Raw genomic sequence first — 19,205 nt, forward strand, 5'->3', positions numbered from 1 at the left:
TTAAAGCCCTGAGGCACTTGGAGCTATCCAAGCAGTAGTAGAGGCTTAGATTGATAGAAGAGCACAATGACTTTCCCAAGATGCACAAAATACTATGGTTTTTTTCTGTTTATTTTCTCTAGTAATCATTTAGAACCTTTTATCTGATAAAATACAAAGTGGTGTAAAAGCAAAGGGAAAGTAAATACTTCAAAGTTTTATCTTGCAATCTCCTAAATACTGCAATGTTTTCTGTTAGTGTAGCTACATTTGAAGAAAAATCTTACCTAACCCAGCAGGAACTGCCTTTCCAGCTGCATCTGTGTTGTCTGAGGCAGCAGCTGGTATAATGCTCGTTGTAGCTGCTGTGACATTTTTCTGCATAACTTGCCTGGTGTGAAGGAGAAGGCGAACTGCTGACCCAGAAGACTGTGGTCATCCCAAGGGAATGCCAGTAGAAAGAGTTCCTACCAGCCCACAGGGTGTGGAGACTTTTGCACTAAATGTTATCTGATAGTGACAGTGGTCTGACTCTCTTGATCGTGGTCATGTATTTGCGTTATTTTATGAGCTTCTGGGCATTAAGGCAGCCTCAAATGGGAAAATGCTTTGTAATGCTTTGACTGAGAGGACACTGCAGTACTAAAAAAAATGGAAACATGCGCATTTTACTGTTAGGAGAAGTTGAGCAAACATCTTCTTTTTCTCCTCCAGCTCTGTTTTTTACTGTTTTTTTTTTTTACATATTTTCATGTTAATGTGGCACATTAATGGTGATGCCACATTCACCAAAACTGCCTAGCCCAGGTCCTACATTGGAGACAAATACTGTGGGCTTCTCACAGTGCTGCTGCCACACGATTTATCCTCCCAAAAGGCATGCGGGGAGCAGAGCCCGTTTTGCCAGGTGACTTTCAGAGGTGTACCCTACCCAGCTTTGTGCTGCAGCCTCTTAATTCTTCCCTTCATTTGGCAACTGGTAGGATGCAGAAGATTCCACTTCCAAAACAGGGAGCTGTAGTGTGCAAAGAAATGAATTTCTTTTTTTTAAGGCAAACTGCTAAGCTTCACCACCAGTACAAAATTTTGGTGTCAACAAAGAGATTATCTGCTGCAAGTCTTTTCCATCCATGTCTTCTCTTGCTGCTCTCGTCACAGCTTCCTGAGTCAGCACTGTCAGTTCCCACAACAGCATCTGTTCCACTTGGGCTGCTCCAGTCACTGAAAGCCCGATTTCCTTCTTGGTGCCTGAAATTGCTTTGCTAGATGGTGGAAGCAGCTGGGATTGATTCATCAAAAAATTCCAACAGAGCTCAAACTGGTATCTTTGTTAAATTGCTGCTTTCAGCTAGAGCCATAAATAATTTGTGAAAATTATGGGCTCATAGCCCAAATCATGGGAATGCACTTTTATAGGGCAGGATTTCTCACATACACCACTGCTCTGCCTCCCACCAGGAAAACGATCTCCCAGTAGGCAGTGAACTCCCACCCTGACGCTGAAATTAAAGCCGAGCTGCGGCTGGGCTGGCAGCCAGGAAGATTCCACCCCAGCTGCTCTGCCGCCGAGTGGGTCAGTCCCCAGCCCTTATCTTTGTGAAGCAGCATGTGCAAGCTGGCAGCCAGGAGAAACAGGCCATAAAAGGCTCACAGACACCAAATGCAACACGACCAGCATTTTTAAGGGACATTGGGCAGCATTTGTGCAAAGCCTGGCATCCACAAGCCTTCAAACTTTGTATTTTGAAGTCCCACTGATACCGCATTAGCGAACTGTAAAGTAAAAAGACAGCCTTTTCTGCCTTCCCAGTGTCTGTTACTAAGAATAAAATGGAAGATGCCAGTGAAATAAGATGAAAAAAGTAATTATAACTTAGACAAGCAAGACAGGATTCCAGAGGAAATCCATTTCTGTGAGCTTGAACCCAAGATGATGACCTGCACAGCATGGTGGAGAGTACAAGTCTGATGAGGAGCGGCCTGAGGGAGCTGGGGGTGTTTAGCTTGAAGAAGAGGAGGCTCAGGAGGGACTATATCGCTCTCTGTAACTCCCTGAAAGAAGAGCATAGCCAGTGGAGGGTCAGTAACAAGTGACAGGACAAGAGGAAATAGCCTCAAGTTGCACCAGAGGAGGTTTAGACTGGATATTGAGAAAAAATCTCTTTCCCAAAAGTGTTGTCAAGCATGGAACAGGCTGCCCAGGGAAGTGGTGGAGTCAGCACCCGTGAAGTGTTCAAAAGGTGTGTGGATGTGGCACCTGGGACCATGGCTTAGTGGTGGGTGTGGCAGTGCTGGGTTTATGGTTGGACTCCATGATCTTAGAGGTCTTTTCCAACCTAAATGATTCAGTGATGTCATGCAGTCCTGATTTATGAATTTTCCACTAAAAGCATTCAAAGCTGGGTTTCCCACATACACAGATGCCTTATGTAAATTAAATGCAGAAGGTTAATGGTAAATAGGACAACACATTTTCAAACCACTAAGCTACCCCTCTTTCATGTGAGGTCAGCATTTGCCTTGCTCTGCTAGATTCTTTTCCCTCTTCCTTCCGTCTAACTAGGATGAGGGGTTTTTGAACATCGGTTAGGGGTGTTTGAACATAGTTGGGTTTTAGCAGATTATTTGCCCTTCCTTTGTAGATTGCCATATCTCCCTGTGGCTGCAGCTGTACTGGCACACTGTTCCTACACTTGGAACCATCTGAGAGAACAGAAACTCCCCGTACTTGGGTGACTGTCATCTGAAGTCCTCTGTTCCCCCTTCAACAGAGATGAAAGATGCAAATTATCTTTGTGCATGACTAGAGTCCTTTGTTTTTCTTTTCATTCTGAGATCAATCATCTTATAGGCTATTGCAGTGCAGAAGCCCAACAATTATCCAGAATTAAAGGACAGCAGGTGAATGGCATGAATGCCTCTGAGACGACACAAAGAGCATGAACTCTGGTATTTTTGAGAGCAGAAAAACCTAAATGTCTCAAACCTGGGGATGGGAAGAAAAAGTCAACATCTGGATTTCAACAACTGAAATAACCCTTGCTTTTTATACAGATTTCTTTTCCAATTCCCCATATGTTGAAACATGGTGTGAAATAGGCAGTCCCAAGTACACAATACAGGCTGGGTGGAGAATGGATTGGGAGCAACCCTGAGGGGGCAGCACCTTGGGGGTGTTGGTGGGTGAGCAGCTCAAGTTGACTTGTCCAGAAAGGACACGGCTGCCTTTCCGGGCTGCAGAAATTCTGCATTCTCCCCCTCTGCTCTGGTGAGACCCCACGTGTAGCGCTGCATCCAGCTCTGGGGCCCCCAGCGTGAGCATGTGGACATGTGGAGTAAGTCCAGAGGAGGCCACGGAAATGCTCAAAGGGCTGGAGCACCTCTGCTGTGGAAACGGGCTGAGAGAGTTGGGATTGTTTAGTCTGGAGAAGGCTCTGGGGAAACCTGAGAGCTCCTTCCAGTAGCTGAAGGGGCTACAAGAGAGCTGGAGGAGGATGCCCTTTTGACAAGGGCATGGACAGGACAAGGTGGGGGATGGCTTTAACCTGAAAGAGGGAAGGTTTAGATTAGATGATGAATTGTCATCTGCTTGCACTGGTAAAACTGAAGAAGGAAAGGAAAAGCTGTCATTTCTTCCATGATCCAAACCAGGAATCAGAGAAAAATCTACAGAAGAGAAGCCAACTGCAGAATGCTCTCATTAAGAGATTGGAAATGTTATAGCAGCCTTACATTTTCAGCTTGTTTTAGGCATCTTGAAATTACAGATGGAATAACTTTTCCACAGCCCTGCAGTATTTGATTCTCGGTGGCAATACAGAAGGCACTCACTCTTTGCCTGGTATGTTATATGGAAGGAGGTCAAGGACAGCATGAGGGGAACAAAATAGCAGAAATTTGATCCAGTACTTAGAAAAAGAGATAAAGATGCCAACATTTTGATATTGAAAGTATCAACTGTGCCTACCACACCATCCATTGTGGTCTGGAGCCTATGGACACCATTTAAATTAGAAACAGTACTGAGATGACAAACTGCACAAAATACTGGTGAAGTGCAAAAATGAGAGGAAGAAAAAAGTCTGTAATGAGCTCACTCAACTTGTCAAGCATCTGCCCAGACACAGCTTCCTAATTGAGGGATCCATCAACCCTGTCTGCTGGGAACTGAACTGAGGATGCTGAAGACAAGTCAGACGATAACAACTCAGCTGTCAGATGGGCAGGAGATTTTCAAAGCAGTGCCCTAAAGGTGAAACACCACAAACCAGTCTGTAAGAGCAGAAGCACTAAGGAAGTGTATTTAATTCAAGAATACCTAAAGCAGCAGCAAAGTTTTATGGTTATGAGCCTTTGGGCTACAACTTACCAGTGCTAAAAAATTAAAATCACAAAAACCATGCAGTAATCTTACTAGCCAAGGACCATGCAGGCATCCATGTTCCCTCATATTATAAAAAAGAAACAGAATAGCATGAGTTTGCCAATTTTATTATAGGAAAGCATGTAAGGGGTTATTTACACTAAATACAACTGGAAAGTATTTCTTCACTGTTTTGTTTACTTGCTAAAAATACACCTTTTTGTAAAAAGAAAAAAACCCCAACTGATTAATGAACACAGGTAACATTTGGCTGCTGCACTAGAAAGTTTCACACGTTAGGTCCTCCTAAAAAATCCTACCAAAGGATTGCTACAAATCATAGGAGGTTCCTCAGTCGGCTGAGCCTGGCACACAGAAGTGATACACAGACACGCTTCCTGACAGGAATGCCAGATGGGATCATGTTTTAACTAAATTCTTGCCCCTCTGTACTCCCAGCTCACCTGCAGATGGGAACACTGACAAGCTGCCCAACTGCTGCTGAACAGAGTCTGTTTGGCTACTTGAACTGACAAGAAAGACTTGGAGTACCAGAAGTGCTGCTGAATTGAAAAACATTGATTTTCACATCCCACTAAGACTGGTTCAGGCCAGGATTATCACACAGAAATAGATCCTGTAAAACTTAGAGGGAAGTGGTTAGGAATTTTCCAACTGGTACTTAATCCCATTGTTCCTCAAGCTGTACAAAGGTGCAACAGGAGACAAACTGTTTTGGTGCTGTAGCTCAGTTAAACTCCACATCCTGCTGACTGAAGTTCTGCCACCTGCACAAACAGGATCCTCCTCCCCCTGCACCATGAACAACCTGTGCCCTCCCCAGAGCTGGACCAGCTTCAGCACAGCCACAGAGGATGTAGAACAGCAATTAACAATTTCCTTCCGAGGTGCTGTTCCCACACAAGAACAATAGTACTTTTTAGAATATTATATTTGTGTTAAGAAATTAGGTACCAGTGCACAAATGCAAGTTTTAGACATTCAAAAAAAACCCCAAAACCAAAAAACAAACCCAAAAAACCCCAGAAACAAACCAACAACCCTCCACAAAATGCTGAACTCCTCAGCTTCCCTTCAGAGTACTGTAAAAATAACATTGATTTATGTGCCCAAGTATTTACATAGTAAGTACATAGCAGAAAACCTAGAGGCCTTGGAGACAGACTTTTGATAGGTAAAAACTGAAGGTACGGCCCAGCGAAATTACTACTGGAATGCTGATTGAGAACTGTCCTGTTTCTGTTGAGTCAATATAGAAAAACCTGTGTTTCCTTGAAACCACTCCTAACTAGCCAAGTAACTCCTGTATTTGCCTGCTGCTTAGGACACCACCAGCAGCTTTATTTTGACATCTGACTCCTTTTATGCACATAAAAGGCTGTTTTGCCTTGGTTTGCTGCTATCTGGGACACAGCATCTTGTTTTCATGTAACCCAACAAACCCCATAAATAGGTTTCTTTCAGCACCAGCCTTCACCGCCTGGCAGGTTTGGGCATTATATACACCTTGACAGGTTTGCTGAAGGGGATGGTCCCCTCTATGCCATTTTCAGAGGGTGGGAGAGCCTCTGAGCTGTCACTCCAGGTAGATTTAGGAATTCTGGTAGATGCTTTGCTCTTGTTGGAATTGTAAGCCAGCAGCAATCGCACTTCAATCTGACATGGCTCTGCAGAGAAAAAAATAGAACAATCCAAACGTGATTGTCGTTGCACAGTGAACAATCAACATCAAACGAACTTTAATTTCATGTATGCTGGGTAAGTACAGAGCTGTTCTGGGCTGACCAGAATCGAGTCTAGTGTCTGAAAACAAACCTCTGGCATTACATTCAGCACAGCAGAACTAAGGACTGTTCTAGGTTTATCCCCCTCCGTCATCACTTAAGAAATTTTACCACTAACTTGCAACTTTCAAAAATAACTGTTTGAAAGTAACTTCAACGAAATAATAACAATCATTAAAACCCCCACAGAACTAGCAGGCCCTGCTCACTGTATTTATGTCAGGATCAGCCCAGATGACATCTGCTAAGACTTGTGGCACAGGAGATTACTTGAAGATTCTCTTTTGTTGGAAGTTTTTGCACGCCAGACAGGCTCTTCCTCTCTTTCACCAACTCTGCAGCTGGGCAGAGCAACGTTACTAATACTGTCCATAGGATGATTTCACTTTACTCTTCTCACTGTGGTCATAACAAAAGTGGGGTTTCAGTATACATAGTATTACTCTGGACTTAGTGCTGGACTTACATCCCCAACAAAATTCTCCTTTCTAGACTGAAAACCAGGTTTGTTTAAGTTTTCTTTATGGACTGTACTGATTTGGGCTGGGATAAAGTTAATTTTCCTTCATAGTAGCTCGCTTGATGCCTTGTTTTGGATTTGTGACCAAAATAGTGTCAATAACACAGGGATGTTGTAGCTATTCCTGCACAGTGTAATACCCAGGAGTTTTCTCACATTGCCCTTCTGATTCTCTACCTGTCCCACTGGGGGGTGAGCACCAGGTGGTGTGCCGGGGCTTAACTGGATACCAGGGATAACCCACAACAGGACTACATTAATGAAACCTAAATTAAACCTGCTGAAACCCACAGGATTTTAAGATGCCCTATCCAGAACTGCAGTGGGTCTCCAGCTGAGACATCATCAGCACCAGACAGAACACAAGAAATAACCCTTTTGCACAGTTACTCCACACTTTAGCCAACACCTCCGTGAGCTCACCTTTTCATCACTCCACTCTTAGTTGCAGTTTGGAGTCACCTCTTTCACTTCTGCTCTACACCTGGCACTTAATCCGTGCTTTGCATTCTCCTTCCCAAGCACACTCTTTCTACTGGCCTTTAACAAGTTTCATGGTCTTGCATTAAGGCAATTTCTCCACTTTGAATTCTGACCATTTTCTGAGCCCCCCCCAGCTCAGTGTCTTCCCCTTGTTTTATATGCCCAAGTGCCAATGTCAAAGTTAATGTTTAAAATAATGCCTAGAGGAGACACCAGAAGATAATCCCTCAGGGCCACGCTTAAAATGCCCTTCCAGTGAATGCTGCAGAAGTAGAAATAAGGATTTCAGCTCCATCTGGTGAAATACAGGATCAACCCTTAAACCCAGATACTTCCAGTCCTAGAAACAGTACCATGTTTTCTTCTCCAAAACAAAACAAAGACAGCAGGATGAGTGAGTACACCATGGAAGCACTATACAAAAATAAGTATCTGAAGGAGCACAGCAATAAACAAAATTCTGTTGGTTAAAAAAAAAAAAATCACCCAATTCAATGAAGAATTGCTCAAAAAAAACCTCTCAGAGGAAACCCCCACATTTGAGTAAAAATGTAGGGATTAAAAGAAAACAGGACAAAGGGAGCTGTGAATGAAATACACTCTGCTTTTGTTGTTTGAAGTCCACAAGCCAGTTACTGAAGTGCTTCCATGGGGAAGTGTGAACAGCAGCTGAGACTGAAGGTGAATGTTGGAGTCACATCATTATCAGAGCTAAAGGATGGGATTTTAGGGCATTAAAAGGATGGAAGTTTAATCAGCAGTGCAATTGTACTGCTGTACTGTTCTCTGCCATGCTCAAACACCTGTCAGTCCCAAAACAATGACTTACAAGGAGTCAGTGACCTTACTGTGACGCCTTGCCTTTACCTGAGGATGCAGACCTGGCTCCTACAGCTGACTGCTCTGCACACGAGTGGGTGACCTCACCTTGAACTCAGCTCTCATGTGAAGGCTCCCAGGGCTCTCCGAAGACAGCAGCCCCTCTAATTCCCTATGGAGCAGCAGTGCCTGGTAAACAGGGAGCTGTAACTGCTCAAAGGCCTGACTGACACTTAAGGGCAGCACCAACCACAGCTGGAAACTCCAGGATCCTCAGAACCCCCCCAGACTGTGGGTACCCTACTTGTGTCTAATAAAAGCACAGCCACACAACCACGTTAACTTGTATCATTAACGTTACCTGTCCAGGCTGTGTGCGAGAGGTAAACCTGAGTTATCAGCCTGTGCCTTCCAGGGCCAGGATTTCGGAAGTCAGCTGGTTTAGGATGGATTAGCTGTGCTTGTCCATCTGGATACAACACCTAGAGGAGAACCAAAAAAAAAAAAAAAAAAAAAAAAAAGAGAGAGAAAACAGCAAAGGAATGACAACTGGACTGGGGATCTGTCTGCACAGTGTGTTACTTGGGTATTTTCTGTTTGAGTTGGGAAAGCAAGAAAAGTGGGCTTTAGCTTGGAGCCAGGAGTTCAGCTGCCCCAGATGTAACAGCCACATGCTGCAATTCAAACCCACAGCACAGGTGGAAAAAAGGCCACACTGGCATCAGCTGCTTCTTCTGCATTGTAACTGAGGTTTTTGTTTCTTTGTTAAGCAGTGACTTTGCATATTTTACTTGGATCATACCACTCCTACCTCCTCAGCTGCATCTAAAACTGGTGATTCAGCAGCAGGAAGAAAAGCTGGAGAGCCAAGAGCCTGTGTATTTTTGTGCCGTTCAGAACAACTTCTTTTGCTCCTCCTCCTCCTCCCACTAGACCAGCTGGAAGTTCACCAGCATGAATTGGTGTTTGTGTCCATAATGTGCACAGTGCACGAGGAAGAACAGAATGACATCCAAGCGCTCAGAGCAAACTCTCAGAACTGCACCCAAGTCAACTCTCAGTGCACTACAGACAAACCAGGTTCTGAATGTGGTCAAAACACAGAAATCCAGCATTGTTACTAATAAAGTGTATCATTATCTGCAATCTAAAAGTATTGACATCCTTAAAGAAACTCCCCCCAAGACACAATCTTGTTTGCATTTATGTCAAGTGACTTCTTACCTGAACTTTAACAGTTCCTTGAGGATCCTGCACATGTTCCACAGTTGCATCAACATCCAGTGCCACAACCAACCCTGATGTAAACCTCAGGGGATTATCAGATTCACCAGTAGGCTCAATGATATTTGCGGTGGCTTTATGGAGCTGTTAGGGGCAAAGTGATTCGCAAAAATAAGGAGGTGGGTGAAAGAGGAAAGAAAAAAAAATTGTAATTAGTACTGTTCTTAACAGAGATGTGCATGAACTTTGGATTTTTTTTTTTTATACTTCCAGGAATTACTAAGTTTTCCAGGTTTTTAGCAGTAGTCCTGAGGATACTAGATAAGAAGACAAAGAAGAAATAAGTAACACTTGAGTCTGACCAAGACCCTGAATTCTAAAAGCTTCATGGTATATTAGAAACTAGTCAAGATGCCAAGACAGTCCACACGGATATTGCATTTTAATTTTCTGTTACACCAACCTGCTCTGGAAGAGGAAGGTGGAGGAAGGTACTTTGCCGCAGTGTTGTCTGAAGAATCTTGACCACTTCTGAAGGCTTGGATGTCACAAGTCTGGGCATTAAGTCCAGCAATTTATCTACAAAACTGCCTTGCATATGTGGGAGCTCAGAGATGAAGCATCTGTGTCAAGAATAGATTAAAAATCAAATACTTTTTTCAACTTTTTCCACAGTATTATTATTTTCAGTCAAGCTAGTTAATCCTTATATTAAGTTATAATGACAGAATCAGATACCTACATTCCTCTTCTGATGTGTCTCATACGTAAGAGATGACTTTGGCTACACGTTGGGACCATGCCTCGTGCTCGAACTGACACCATCAAGGGCTATGTGGTGTGGGCAGCAGGTCAAGGAAGGGGATCCTCCCCCTCTTCTTTGCCCTCCTGAGACCCCACCTGGAGTACTGTGTCCAGTTTTGGAGTTCCCAGTGTAAGATGGACAGAGGAGGCCATGAAGATACTCAGAGGGCTGGAGCACCTCTGTTATGATGACAGGGTGGGAGAGTTGGGGTTGCTCAGCCTGGAGAAGAAAAGGCTCCAGGGAGACCTCATTGCAAATTTTCAGTACTTAGAGGGGGCTTATAAAGAAGAGGGAAAGTAACTTTTTACACAGGCAGATCATGATAGGATAAATGGGAATGGTTTTAAACTAAAAGGGGAAAGATTTAGATTCAATGTTAGGAGAAGATTCTTCACTGTGAGGGTGGTGAGGCACTGGCACAGGTTGCCCAGAGAAGCTGCGGATGCCCCATCCCTGAAGTGTCCAAGGCCAGGCTTGATGGAGCTCTGGTCTAGTGGAAGGTGTCCCTGCCAATGGCAGGGGAGTTGGAACTAGATGTTCTTTAATGTCCCTTCCAACCTACACCATTCAATGACTCTGTGTTTCTATGATTTTATGACTCAGCAGGGAATTGGATAGCTAGTCCAGAGATACAGGCATCCTTAGCTGGCTGAGCAGAATTTTATTTCTAGTTCTGATTAAATTCACATTTATTTGTATTCCATAGGCTTGGCAGTTGTGGCTGGTTAACTGGTAAGAAAAAGGGACCAAATCTGCCCTACCCCAATGCTCAGCTGGAGCTGGAGAATAGAACTGTTAATTTCCTGTACATCTTTCCCTCACACTGAGCCTCAGGATCAGCAGAACTCATCACTGTTTCATAGAATCAGAACCATAGAACGGTTTGGGTTGGAAGGAACCTTAAAGATCACCTGGTTTCAAACCTCTGCCACGGGCAGGGACACCTTCCACTAGAGTCAATCTGTTCATGCAAATTGACACAATACATCTGTTCTCCCTGGAAGTAAAGGTGACTACTCAGAGGTGGCAAAAACAGTAGACAGGGCCAGGAAAGATATTGCAGAATTCTTGTCTGACTTATTGCTCCATGTTGATGGCATCAAGGGTAATCTGTTTTTTTATTAATCTTTGAAAGGTCAAATTGCTATCAGGACTCCAGGAGACAGAATAACAACAACAAAAAATTAAGTATTTATCAAAACAGCATCCACTCAAAGTAGATAAATCCTTAAAAATACAAGAAAAAAAAAATCAGCTATTCTATAAAAATTAATTCAGAGTACATGTTTCTGAAGTACCAGCATAATATCTCTATGTTAAGGACTTCAACTACGAAGGTTCTTCTTGCTTTATTATTATCCCATGACAGTTCCCAATGTAGGACAGCAGGGAAGGGAGATGTGAAGAGATGAAAAACAAAGTGAGTATCCCGTGATGACAATGGTGGTGGGACTTTCTAACAAAGTGAAGAAGCAATGGAGTTTGTCACCTCTGAAAGGAATCCACTTCTTGTAGGAATTTTTCACACATCCCAAAAAGGGGTTCCACTCTGCAATGAAAATAATATTCCTTGGTTTACTTTTAAAGGAAGAAAAATGGCTCTACGGCTATACACATTTAGGTGGTTTGGAATCCCATTAAACCTCCTAAAAATGGAAGTATCTTACAGTTTTTGAACTAAAAAAGTGTTCCTCACTTGTCTATATCCCCCTCCCACAAAAAAAAAACCCCATTTGCATAAGGCACTAATTAAGTTCCCAAAGCCACTGTTAGAAAATATTCATTTTCTACCTATAAAACAGAGGTTAAAAGGCAAATATACTATGGACCTCCATAGTAACACAGTAAATTGATGGCAACAAACCTGAAACAGAAGTAAATTAGGACAGGAACTAATTTGCTCTAATTCTACCAGCTGGAGTTCTCATTCTACAACCATGTGTCACTTCTTTAACTTCAGCAGCCAAAACAAACCACTTGGAGCCTCTCGTGTACCTAAGCCTGCACAGGAGCAGTTTCTGAGTCCCCCACACAGTAGTTGCAGATCAGTCAAGAGGACAATACTTTCCTGATGCTAAAAATTCAGCAATGAATACTTAATGAAGCAAACATGATTGGTGCATTCTTTTGATACATGACTTTTCCTCATTTAAACAGGTCCCAAATATCAACTCTACTATGTTTTAACCTATTTATATGTTCATAAATGAGAGAACTCAACCCCCAAAACTCATCTTCCCAATAGTTTTGTCATCTAATTCAGGACTGTGTAGCTATACAGCTGTATCAAAGGCAGAAGAAGGTTCTTCGTTCTGAATTACTTTTGCAAATGGTTATTGGCATGCTGCCCTGTCATGTGTCTAATTTATCCTTGCTGGTTTTTTTAAACAAAACTTAAGGACAGTAATCTTAGAGCTAACCCTAAGAAGATCCTTAGACCAGGTCATCCTTACCCTCTTGTGGTGCGGGCAGTCACTATCAGCTGCAAGGCCTTTGCTTGCAGTCTCATGTGGTGAATAATGACCACTTGTCTACTTTCCACTCCGCTGTACATGAACTCCATTTTGTAAGTTTCTTCCAGGATCTGCCAGACAGACAGAACAGGGATAAAAAACCATCAGACTGTTAAACTCCAGCACAACTATGATCACCAGATTCTGGTATTTTTATCTCATACTGAGGAACACATTAAGCAGACAAGAGGAAGTGCCCAAATTAATACAGTTGAGTTCAGTATGACTGTGTAGAGGCCAAGAACTTGCAAGTTCTTTAACAGGAAATACTCCCTCACCTTGCATCGATAGCAAGTGACCTACATTCACCATCACAACAGATAACACTTTCCAGAGGTTCACAAACTACTCAAGAGGGCACCCAAGAAAAACAGTTCAATCAGAGAAGATTTCAAAAGCTGGATGGCTTTTGTTTCTACTCATCAACAGCAGAGAAGGCTTTGATGCAGAGCAGTATCTGTCTATTACATCTTAATTACCTTAAGACTCAAAATGTCAGCAGAGTTTCCCAACAGATCCATGAACTTGCTTCTACCCTTGATTTATTATCAGATTATTTAATAGCTTGCTTGCTTCTTTACCTTTTCTTAGGGCTTACCTTCAGTTTTCCCAGGATCTGATCACTTATATATCACAGAACCAGAATATCCCAGATTGGGTGGGACTTCCAGAGGTCATCTAGCCTGGTCCCCTGCCCAGAGCAGGTCTCAGATCCAGTTAGTCAGGGCCACATCAAATTGCGAACACTTCCAAGGACAGACATTCCCCCCACCTCTCTGGGCAACAGTATTTAACCATCCTTACAGTAAATTTTCCCTTTATAGCTGATCAAAATTTCTCATCGTTTGCTGACTGCCTCTTGTCCAGAGTAGTCTGGCTCTGTCTCATTTATATCCTATGATACAATGGTAGACAGAAGTAAATTCATCCTGAAGCCTGCTCTTCTCCAGGCTGGACAATTCCAGCTCCCTCAGCCTTTCTTTGCAGGTAATGTGCTCCAGCCCCTGACCACACTGGTGGCCCCCTGCTGAACTTGCCCCAGTTTGTCAGCATCCTCCTTCTACTGGGGAGGCCCAGCACACAACACAGGCTTCCAGATGTCATCTCCCCAGAGCTGGATCATTTCCCAAACCAAGACATCTCAGCTGCCATTGGCCTCCTGTAGTGCCTCATATTCAATGTACTGAACATGATGAGGTTCCTGTCATCCCAGTTCCCCAGTCTGTCCACACCAGCAGCCATGCCCTCCAGCATATCAACTAGTTCCTCAACTTGCAGGGGCCTCATCACCTACTTATTCAGCCACAATCCTGCAAGTTTGGTGAAAAAGAAAGGATGGGAGACTCTATCCAAGCTTTGCTAAAGTCAAGTCATGCTAAAGTCAAAGATGCCAATGCCCACTGCCCTCCCCTTGTTCAGAGCACCAGTACCCTCACCACAGAGAGCAGTGCTGGTGGTCAGCCATAACTTGTTCTTGAGAAATGCATTTTGGCTGTTCCAAGTAGCTTTGTTGATCTCATTTAGAAACAGCTTTTAAAAGTAGTTGGTCCATAACCTTCCCCAGGAAAGAGGCGAGGAAGACAAGCAGCCCACGGTTTTCTGGATCTTCTTTCTTACTCTTCTGGAAGATGAGTGTGTATTTGCCTTTTTGCAGCTGTCACGAACTTCCCTCCCTCACCACTCACCTTTTGAAGATAAGGAAACTTACCCCAGTTTTGGGGACTAAGATTTACTTGGACAGACTATGGCAGTGGAAGGCCAGAAGTGTACTATTGTTCTACGGCCAAGGAAGGACTCCTACCCAAGGACTGGCCTCCATGCAGGCTCAGCTGCTTCCACCTCACCTGCTTTGCTGCAGCAGATGCCAACGCATTCTGTTTCAGGTACAGAGGAGCTGCCACATTCCACAACTTCTCCTGCAAGGCCTACATGAAAAAACCATGAAATGATGATAAATATCTAATTCAGTCTAAACAGTTGGTTGAAAAAGCATGCCAAAGCTTTTGTGCTTTTAAATACAACACAGGGAACCAAAGCTCCCAAAATATACATTGTTCTATAAAGACACAGAGATACCTATACAACCAGAAAATATAAAAGAAGTTGAGAATAATATTAACAAAGCTGTGAATGAGAGACTCGTCAAGCCAAACTCCTGGTACTTCATGAAGAAAAACAACAGCCCACTGCATTATCACACCCCTGAGATCAAGATCAGGGCAATCTCAGAGTGCAGGCAAAAAGCGGAAACAATAAAAACTCATAAACACAATTCCTTCCACAGCCACATTTCTGAACTTTCCTGCTGACAGTCTCTGCCCCACCAAAGATCCTGGAGTTGCTACAAATATTGTGTCTAATTCAACCACTGATATTGATATTAAAAAAACAGACCAAACCAACAAAAAATGCCAAACAAAACCCCAACCACCTACCATGCTCTGTTTGCTTTTTGATTGACGTTTTATAAAAATGTAGAAAGCCTGACTGGATGATTGGTATCACTGCCTCCTTTTTGAAGCTGCCTGTCCCTAGATACAGCTATGCACAAGGATGGCTGCAGCCAAAGCTCAAGAATGTACAGACTGTATCCTTCACCCAGGCTGGCCCAAGAATCCCAGTTAACTACCTCTAAAATCACAGGGTATGTAGAGCCTTTAAAGGTCTGGAACCTTTTGATCCTTGAGAGGCTGGGAAATGAAGATACTTTTTCCCCCAGCAGCTTTTTTTCTGTTGGGGAAAGAAGCGACTGGACAGAAATCTACTGAAAAGGGCTACTCAGACATTCAGGTTCTCTCTGCAGTATCAGAATTTCTAATTGTATTGTATGAGTGGAAGGTGTGGTAGGGGGTCTGGAATTAGATGATTCTCAAAATCCCTTCCCACCCAAGATATTCTGTGATTCCTGGTATTATCAGTTACTTTTCATTCCATGCACGTTACCGACTCCTCTGCATCACTGATCTATTGACTGTTCTACAGCTCAAGCCAAGAATGGCTGATACAGCTTTTACCCTTCTTCCAAACAGAGCACTCCTCTGCCAGATGCAAAAACCATCTGGTTCACTCCAGTCAAACCATGGAGAAGGGCAACAAAGCTATCTCCAAATGCTAGTCCTCTGCCTCCACAGCACATTTCACTTGGTATTCAGCTGGATTGTACTGAACTGTAACACTGCTCATCTGAAACACCTTCTTTGGGTGATAAACACATTCCAAGGATTTGAGACCTGCCATGAGATGTGCCAACTGGCAGCTATGCATTAGCAAAGCACCTGAAATCCCTCCTTGGTTTTACATAACAAAGCTTTCATGGAGTCCCTTCTGGAAACCTGTTTGCTGCTTGCTTTAGTTCTTGCTTTACATGTATGTAAGTTACACTCAAACACCAAAGAATGCCAGGAGACTTAAACACTACTGCCAGCTCACAGCCCTGAGCAACCTGATCCAGTGGAATCCCTGACCACAGCAGGGGCATTGGAACTAGAGGGTCCTTTCCAACCCAAGATTTTCGATGGCTCTATGAAGCAAAAAATTAGTTCCTGTTTACAGCACGAAGCTAACTTTGAAAAGGGGCTTTTGCAAAGGGTTGCTGTCATGGTGTCTAAGTAGCCACTTCACCTGCTAATACTAAACAGATAATTTCAGCACTATGAAGGAAAGCATGACTGATATTTAGCTCAATCAAGTCTTAAAAGCTCCTTTGGCACTGGTGCCAATAAAGCTGTCTGCAAATCACTGTCAATAAAAATTGCACTCATGGCAGCAGTCTAACAAAAAACATTCCAGTGGCCATCAGCAGGGAAAAGTTACTCTCCTAACACAGTTGCCCTCAGCCTGTCAGATGATAAACTCTGCACTGACAAAATGCACGTGAACCAACATAAGCCCTAGGTACAGCAGCAGAGGTCTGCACTGGCAAAGTTACTGCATAATTATTTGCCACAGGAGGGAAACAGGATTATCAGAAATCCACAGAACCTGTTCTTTCATCACACATCGCTTTTCAGCACGAACATCAAAACAAGAAAGCACGCCACTGCGATGGACTGGGGGCATTTTTGAAGAACAGTACAAAAGAACCCAGATGAAGTCAAACCTTGATGAGGAGCAGCTGACACTGAAGGTAAGTTGCAGTGAAATCTGCCATCCCTGCCAGTTCTGACTGCAGTTCCCCAAGTCTCTGAAGATCACTGAAGCATGTGGAAAAAAAAAAAAAGAAAAAAAATAACACTGAGACAGAGAACAGTTTAATCTAAACACACTCAGAAGGCAATCACAATAAATCCAGCTACTCCTGCTGCCTGCTTTTATTAGAGCAAGCACCAGAAACAGCAGCAAAACACACACTACAAACCAGTTTGCACCTTGGGACTCAGCATGGCCTTTCTTCTGGGAAGCTGGCACCAGCACAGCAGTGGAAGCAGTAAGTCTGTCAACCCACATTACTCTGCAGCCCCATGGGAACCATGCAGAGTGGCAGTTCCAGATTTAACTTAAAACACTCCAGCCTTCAACAGCAGCTAACGACCCATTTGTGTTACACTGCTGGGAAATCACACTATTCATGTTGGCTAAGAAAGGTTGGTTGGAACGTGTCAGGCTCATGCAACCAAGTGTATCTGAAATAGAGCTGCCCTTTTAAGCCAAGCTGGAATCTGATGTACTGGTATTTGCCCAACTAGATGGTGTGTGTTGTCTAGTATTTCTTGTAAATCATACAGCAGTATAAGCAGCTTTTAATATGATCGAAAAAAATTGTCAGTTAATGGAACCCAAAAAGGCTTTAGTTCTCTAGTGCTAGCCATGTTTCAGATCCAAAGTGTGCATTAAGAAAACAAAATTAATTTTTGTTACAGAACTGAAAATAGGTTGGCTGACGTGGTTTCAACACGTGTCTGTTCTTCTCTGGATTTTGCTTAGATCCAAAGTCTACTAAAATTGTCACTTTAATTCCACATTTCCTTCTGCATCATTAAAATTTTTTTTTTCAGATGATCATTTCCTTTTGTTTATTTTAGATTTATCTTTGCATTTAGGATGCAATTCTGAAACTTTGGCTCGGCCAAACCAGAGAGTTGCTGAGCCCTGAGACATTAACAAAAATCCATGAGATTATCTGTATAACATGCAGCCAAAGAAAATCTTTCCTAAGCAGAGAATCATAGAATCATTTTTGTTGGAAAAGACCATCCAGTCCCACCATTAAGCCAGCACTGCCAAGCCCACCACAAGTGCCACAGCCACAGGTCTTTCAAATCACTCCTGGAATGGTGAATCCACCACTTCCTTGGGCAGCCCTTTCCAGTGCTTGACAACCCTTTCCATGAAGACATTTTCCTAATATCCAAACTAAACCTCCACTGGCATGACTTGAGGCCATTTCCTCTTATCCTCTTGCTTGTTACTGAGGAGCAGAGACAGACCCCCACCTGGCTACAGCCTCCTTCAGGGAGTTGTAGAGAGATAAGGTCCCCCCCTGAGCCTCCTTTTCTCCTGGTTGAACACCCCCAGCTCCCTCAGCCGCTTCTTCTCAGATCTGTGCTCCAGCCCTTCCCAGCTCCGTTGCCCTTCTCTGGACACACTCCAGGCACCTCAATGTCTCTCATAGTCAGGGGTTGTGCTTTCCTTCAACAACAATGCAACAACAGCCAAGCCAACCTCAACCTTACACAGATACTCCATTTCATCTTTTACCAGACAGCAGTGAAGAGGAGGCTCCTGGGTGCTTAATTCCCATGTCACAATCCATCACAACATACTAATGAGGAAGAGGATGTCATCTCTCAACCAACAGCTAGGCAAATATTCCATTTCCTAGTCTTACACAGCTCCCAATTCCACTAATTCTATTTCCTTACAAATCTTAAACAGATTTCAACATCTCTGTAAGAAAAAAAAAAGTTCCTCTCATATAGATGGAGGAACTAAACCACAGACAGATTTGCTAAACAGCCTGTCTTACACTTCTAACCACACTGCAGACTGATGCTCCCCTCAGGCTCTGCAGCCAAAACTCTAAGTCCCAAGTAGACACAAACTCCACAAGGTCTGTTATTTCCTTGGATGGCAATCATGAGAAAGGAGGAGAGAGTTATGTTCCATGGCAGAATCCACTGCTGTGAGTTGCTTCCATTCCTTTGCTCTCAGCAACCAAATTGCTGGTGCAGGGAAATCTTGCCCTCTGCAAAGCAACCTTTAACACTTCTGGCTTTGTCCAAATTCTCCCTTCTCTTAATAATGGAAAAGAGCAGCTGGCTTACTATGGTTTCCTGGGGGGCAATCCCATCAGGAAAAAAGCCAAGCCAATCATTTCCATCAACTCAAAAACTGGAAACAGTCATGGCCTGAGAGGTTCCCAGACCCTCATGCCTGAAAGGCTCTGGATGCTTGGCCAAGAGATAACCTGTTTCAAGTGTTCAGTGCATTAAATGCTTTGGGACTGTATTTTAGGCTGGCACATAGCAGCTGCAAAACAGCTGAGGACAAACCTCACCGTTTCCACAGCTGGGTTTACAGTGAGGAGCACACTGTTTATTCTCTGCTGCAGATGGGTGTGACAGTGATTCACAGCAACATACACACAACAGAAGGCAGCTATTTTGAAGGAATAAAAATAATTAAGCTTTTTTTTTTTTAATTTCATATTCCAAACAAAGCATTTTAGATTGTTTTTCTAATTCTCAAAATCAGG

At 43.3% G+C, this 19,205-nt stretch overlaps 1 protein-coding gene across 2 annotated transcripts in view; it reads right to left on the reverse strand.

The window, feature by feature from the left end:
- Positions 1-4,454: 4,454 nt before the first annotated feature.
- INTS4 (integrator complex subunit 4) overlaps positions 4,455-19,205 on the reverse strand; it is a 33,360-nt gene continuing 18,609 nt past the window's right edge. For both annotated transcript variants that reach the window (XM_048294365.1, XM_048294364.1), the window contains exons 16-23: positions 16,611-16,704; positions 14,356-14,436; positions 12,452-12,582; positions 11,488-11,547; positions 9,657-9,816; positions 9,194-9,337; positions 8,331-8,451; positions 4,455-6,030 (exon numbers count right to left, since the gene is read on the reverse strand). In XM_048294365.1, the coding sequence (XP_048150322.1) occupies positions 5,837-6,030; positions 8,331-8,451; positions 9,194-9,337; positions 9,657-9,816; positions 11,488-11,547; positions 12,452-12,582; positions 14,356-14,436; positions 16,611-16,704 (985 nt within the window). In that variant the 3' untranslated portion in view covers positions 4,455-5,836. The remainder of the gene's footprint in view (positions 6,031-8,330; positions 8,452-9,193; positions 9,338-9,656; positions 9,817-11,487; positions 11,548-12,451; positions 12,583-14,355; positions 14,437-16,610; positions 16,705-19,205) is intronic.

Source organism: Corvus hawaiiensis, chromosome 2, assembly GCF_020740725.1.
Source record: "Corvus hawaiiensis isolate bCorHaw1 chromosome 2, bCorHaw1.pri.cur, whole genome shotgun sequence".
Classification (NCBI taxonomy): Eukaryota; Metazoa; Chordata; class Aves; order Passeriformes; family Corvidae; genus Corvus; species Corvus hawaiiensis.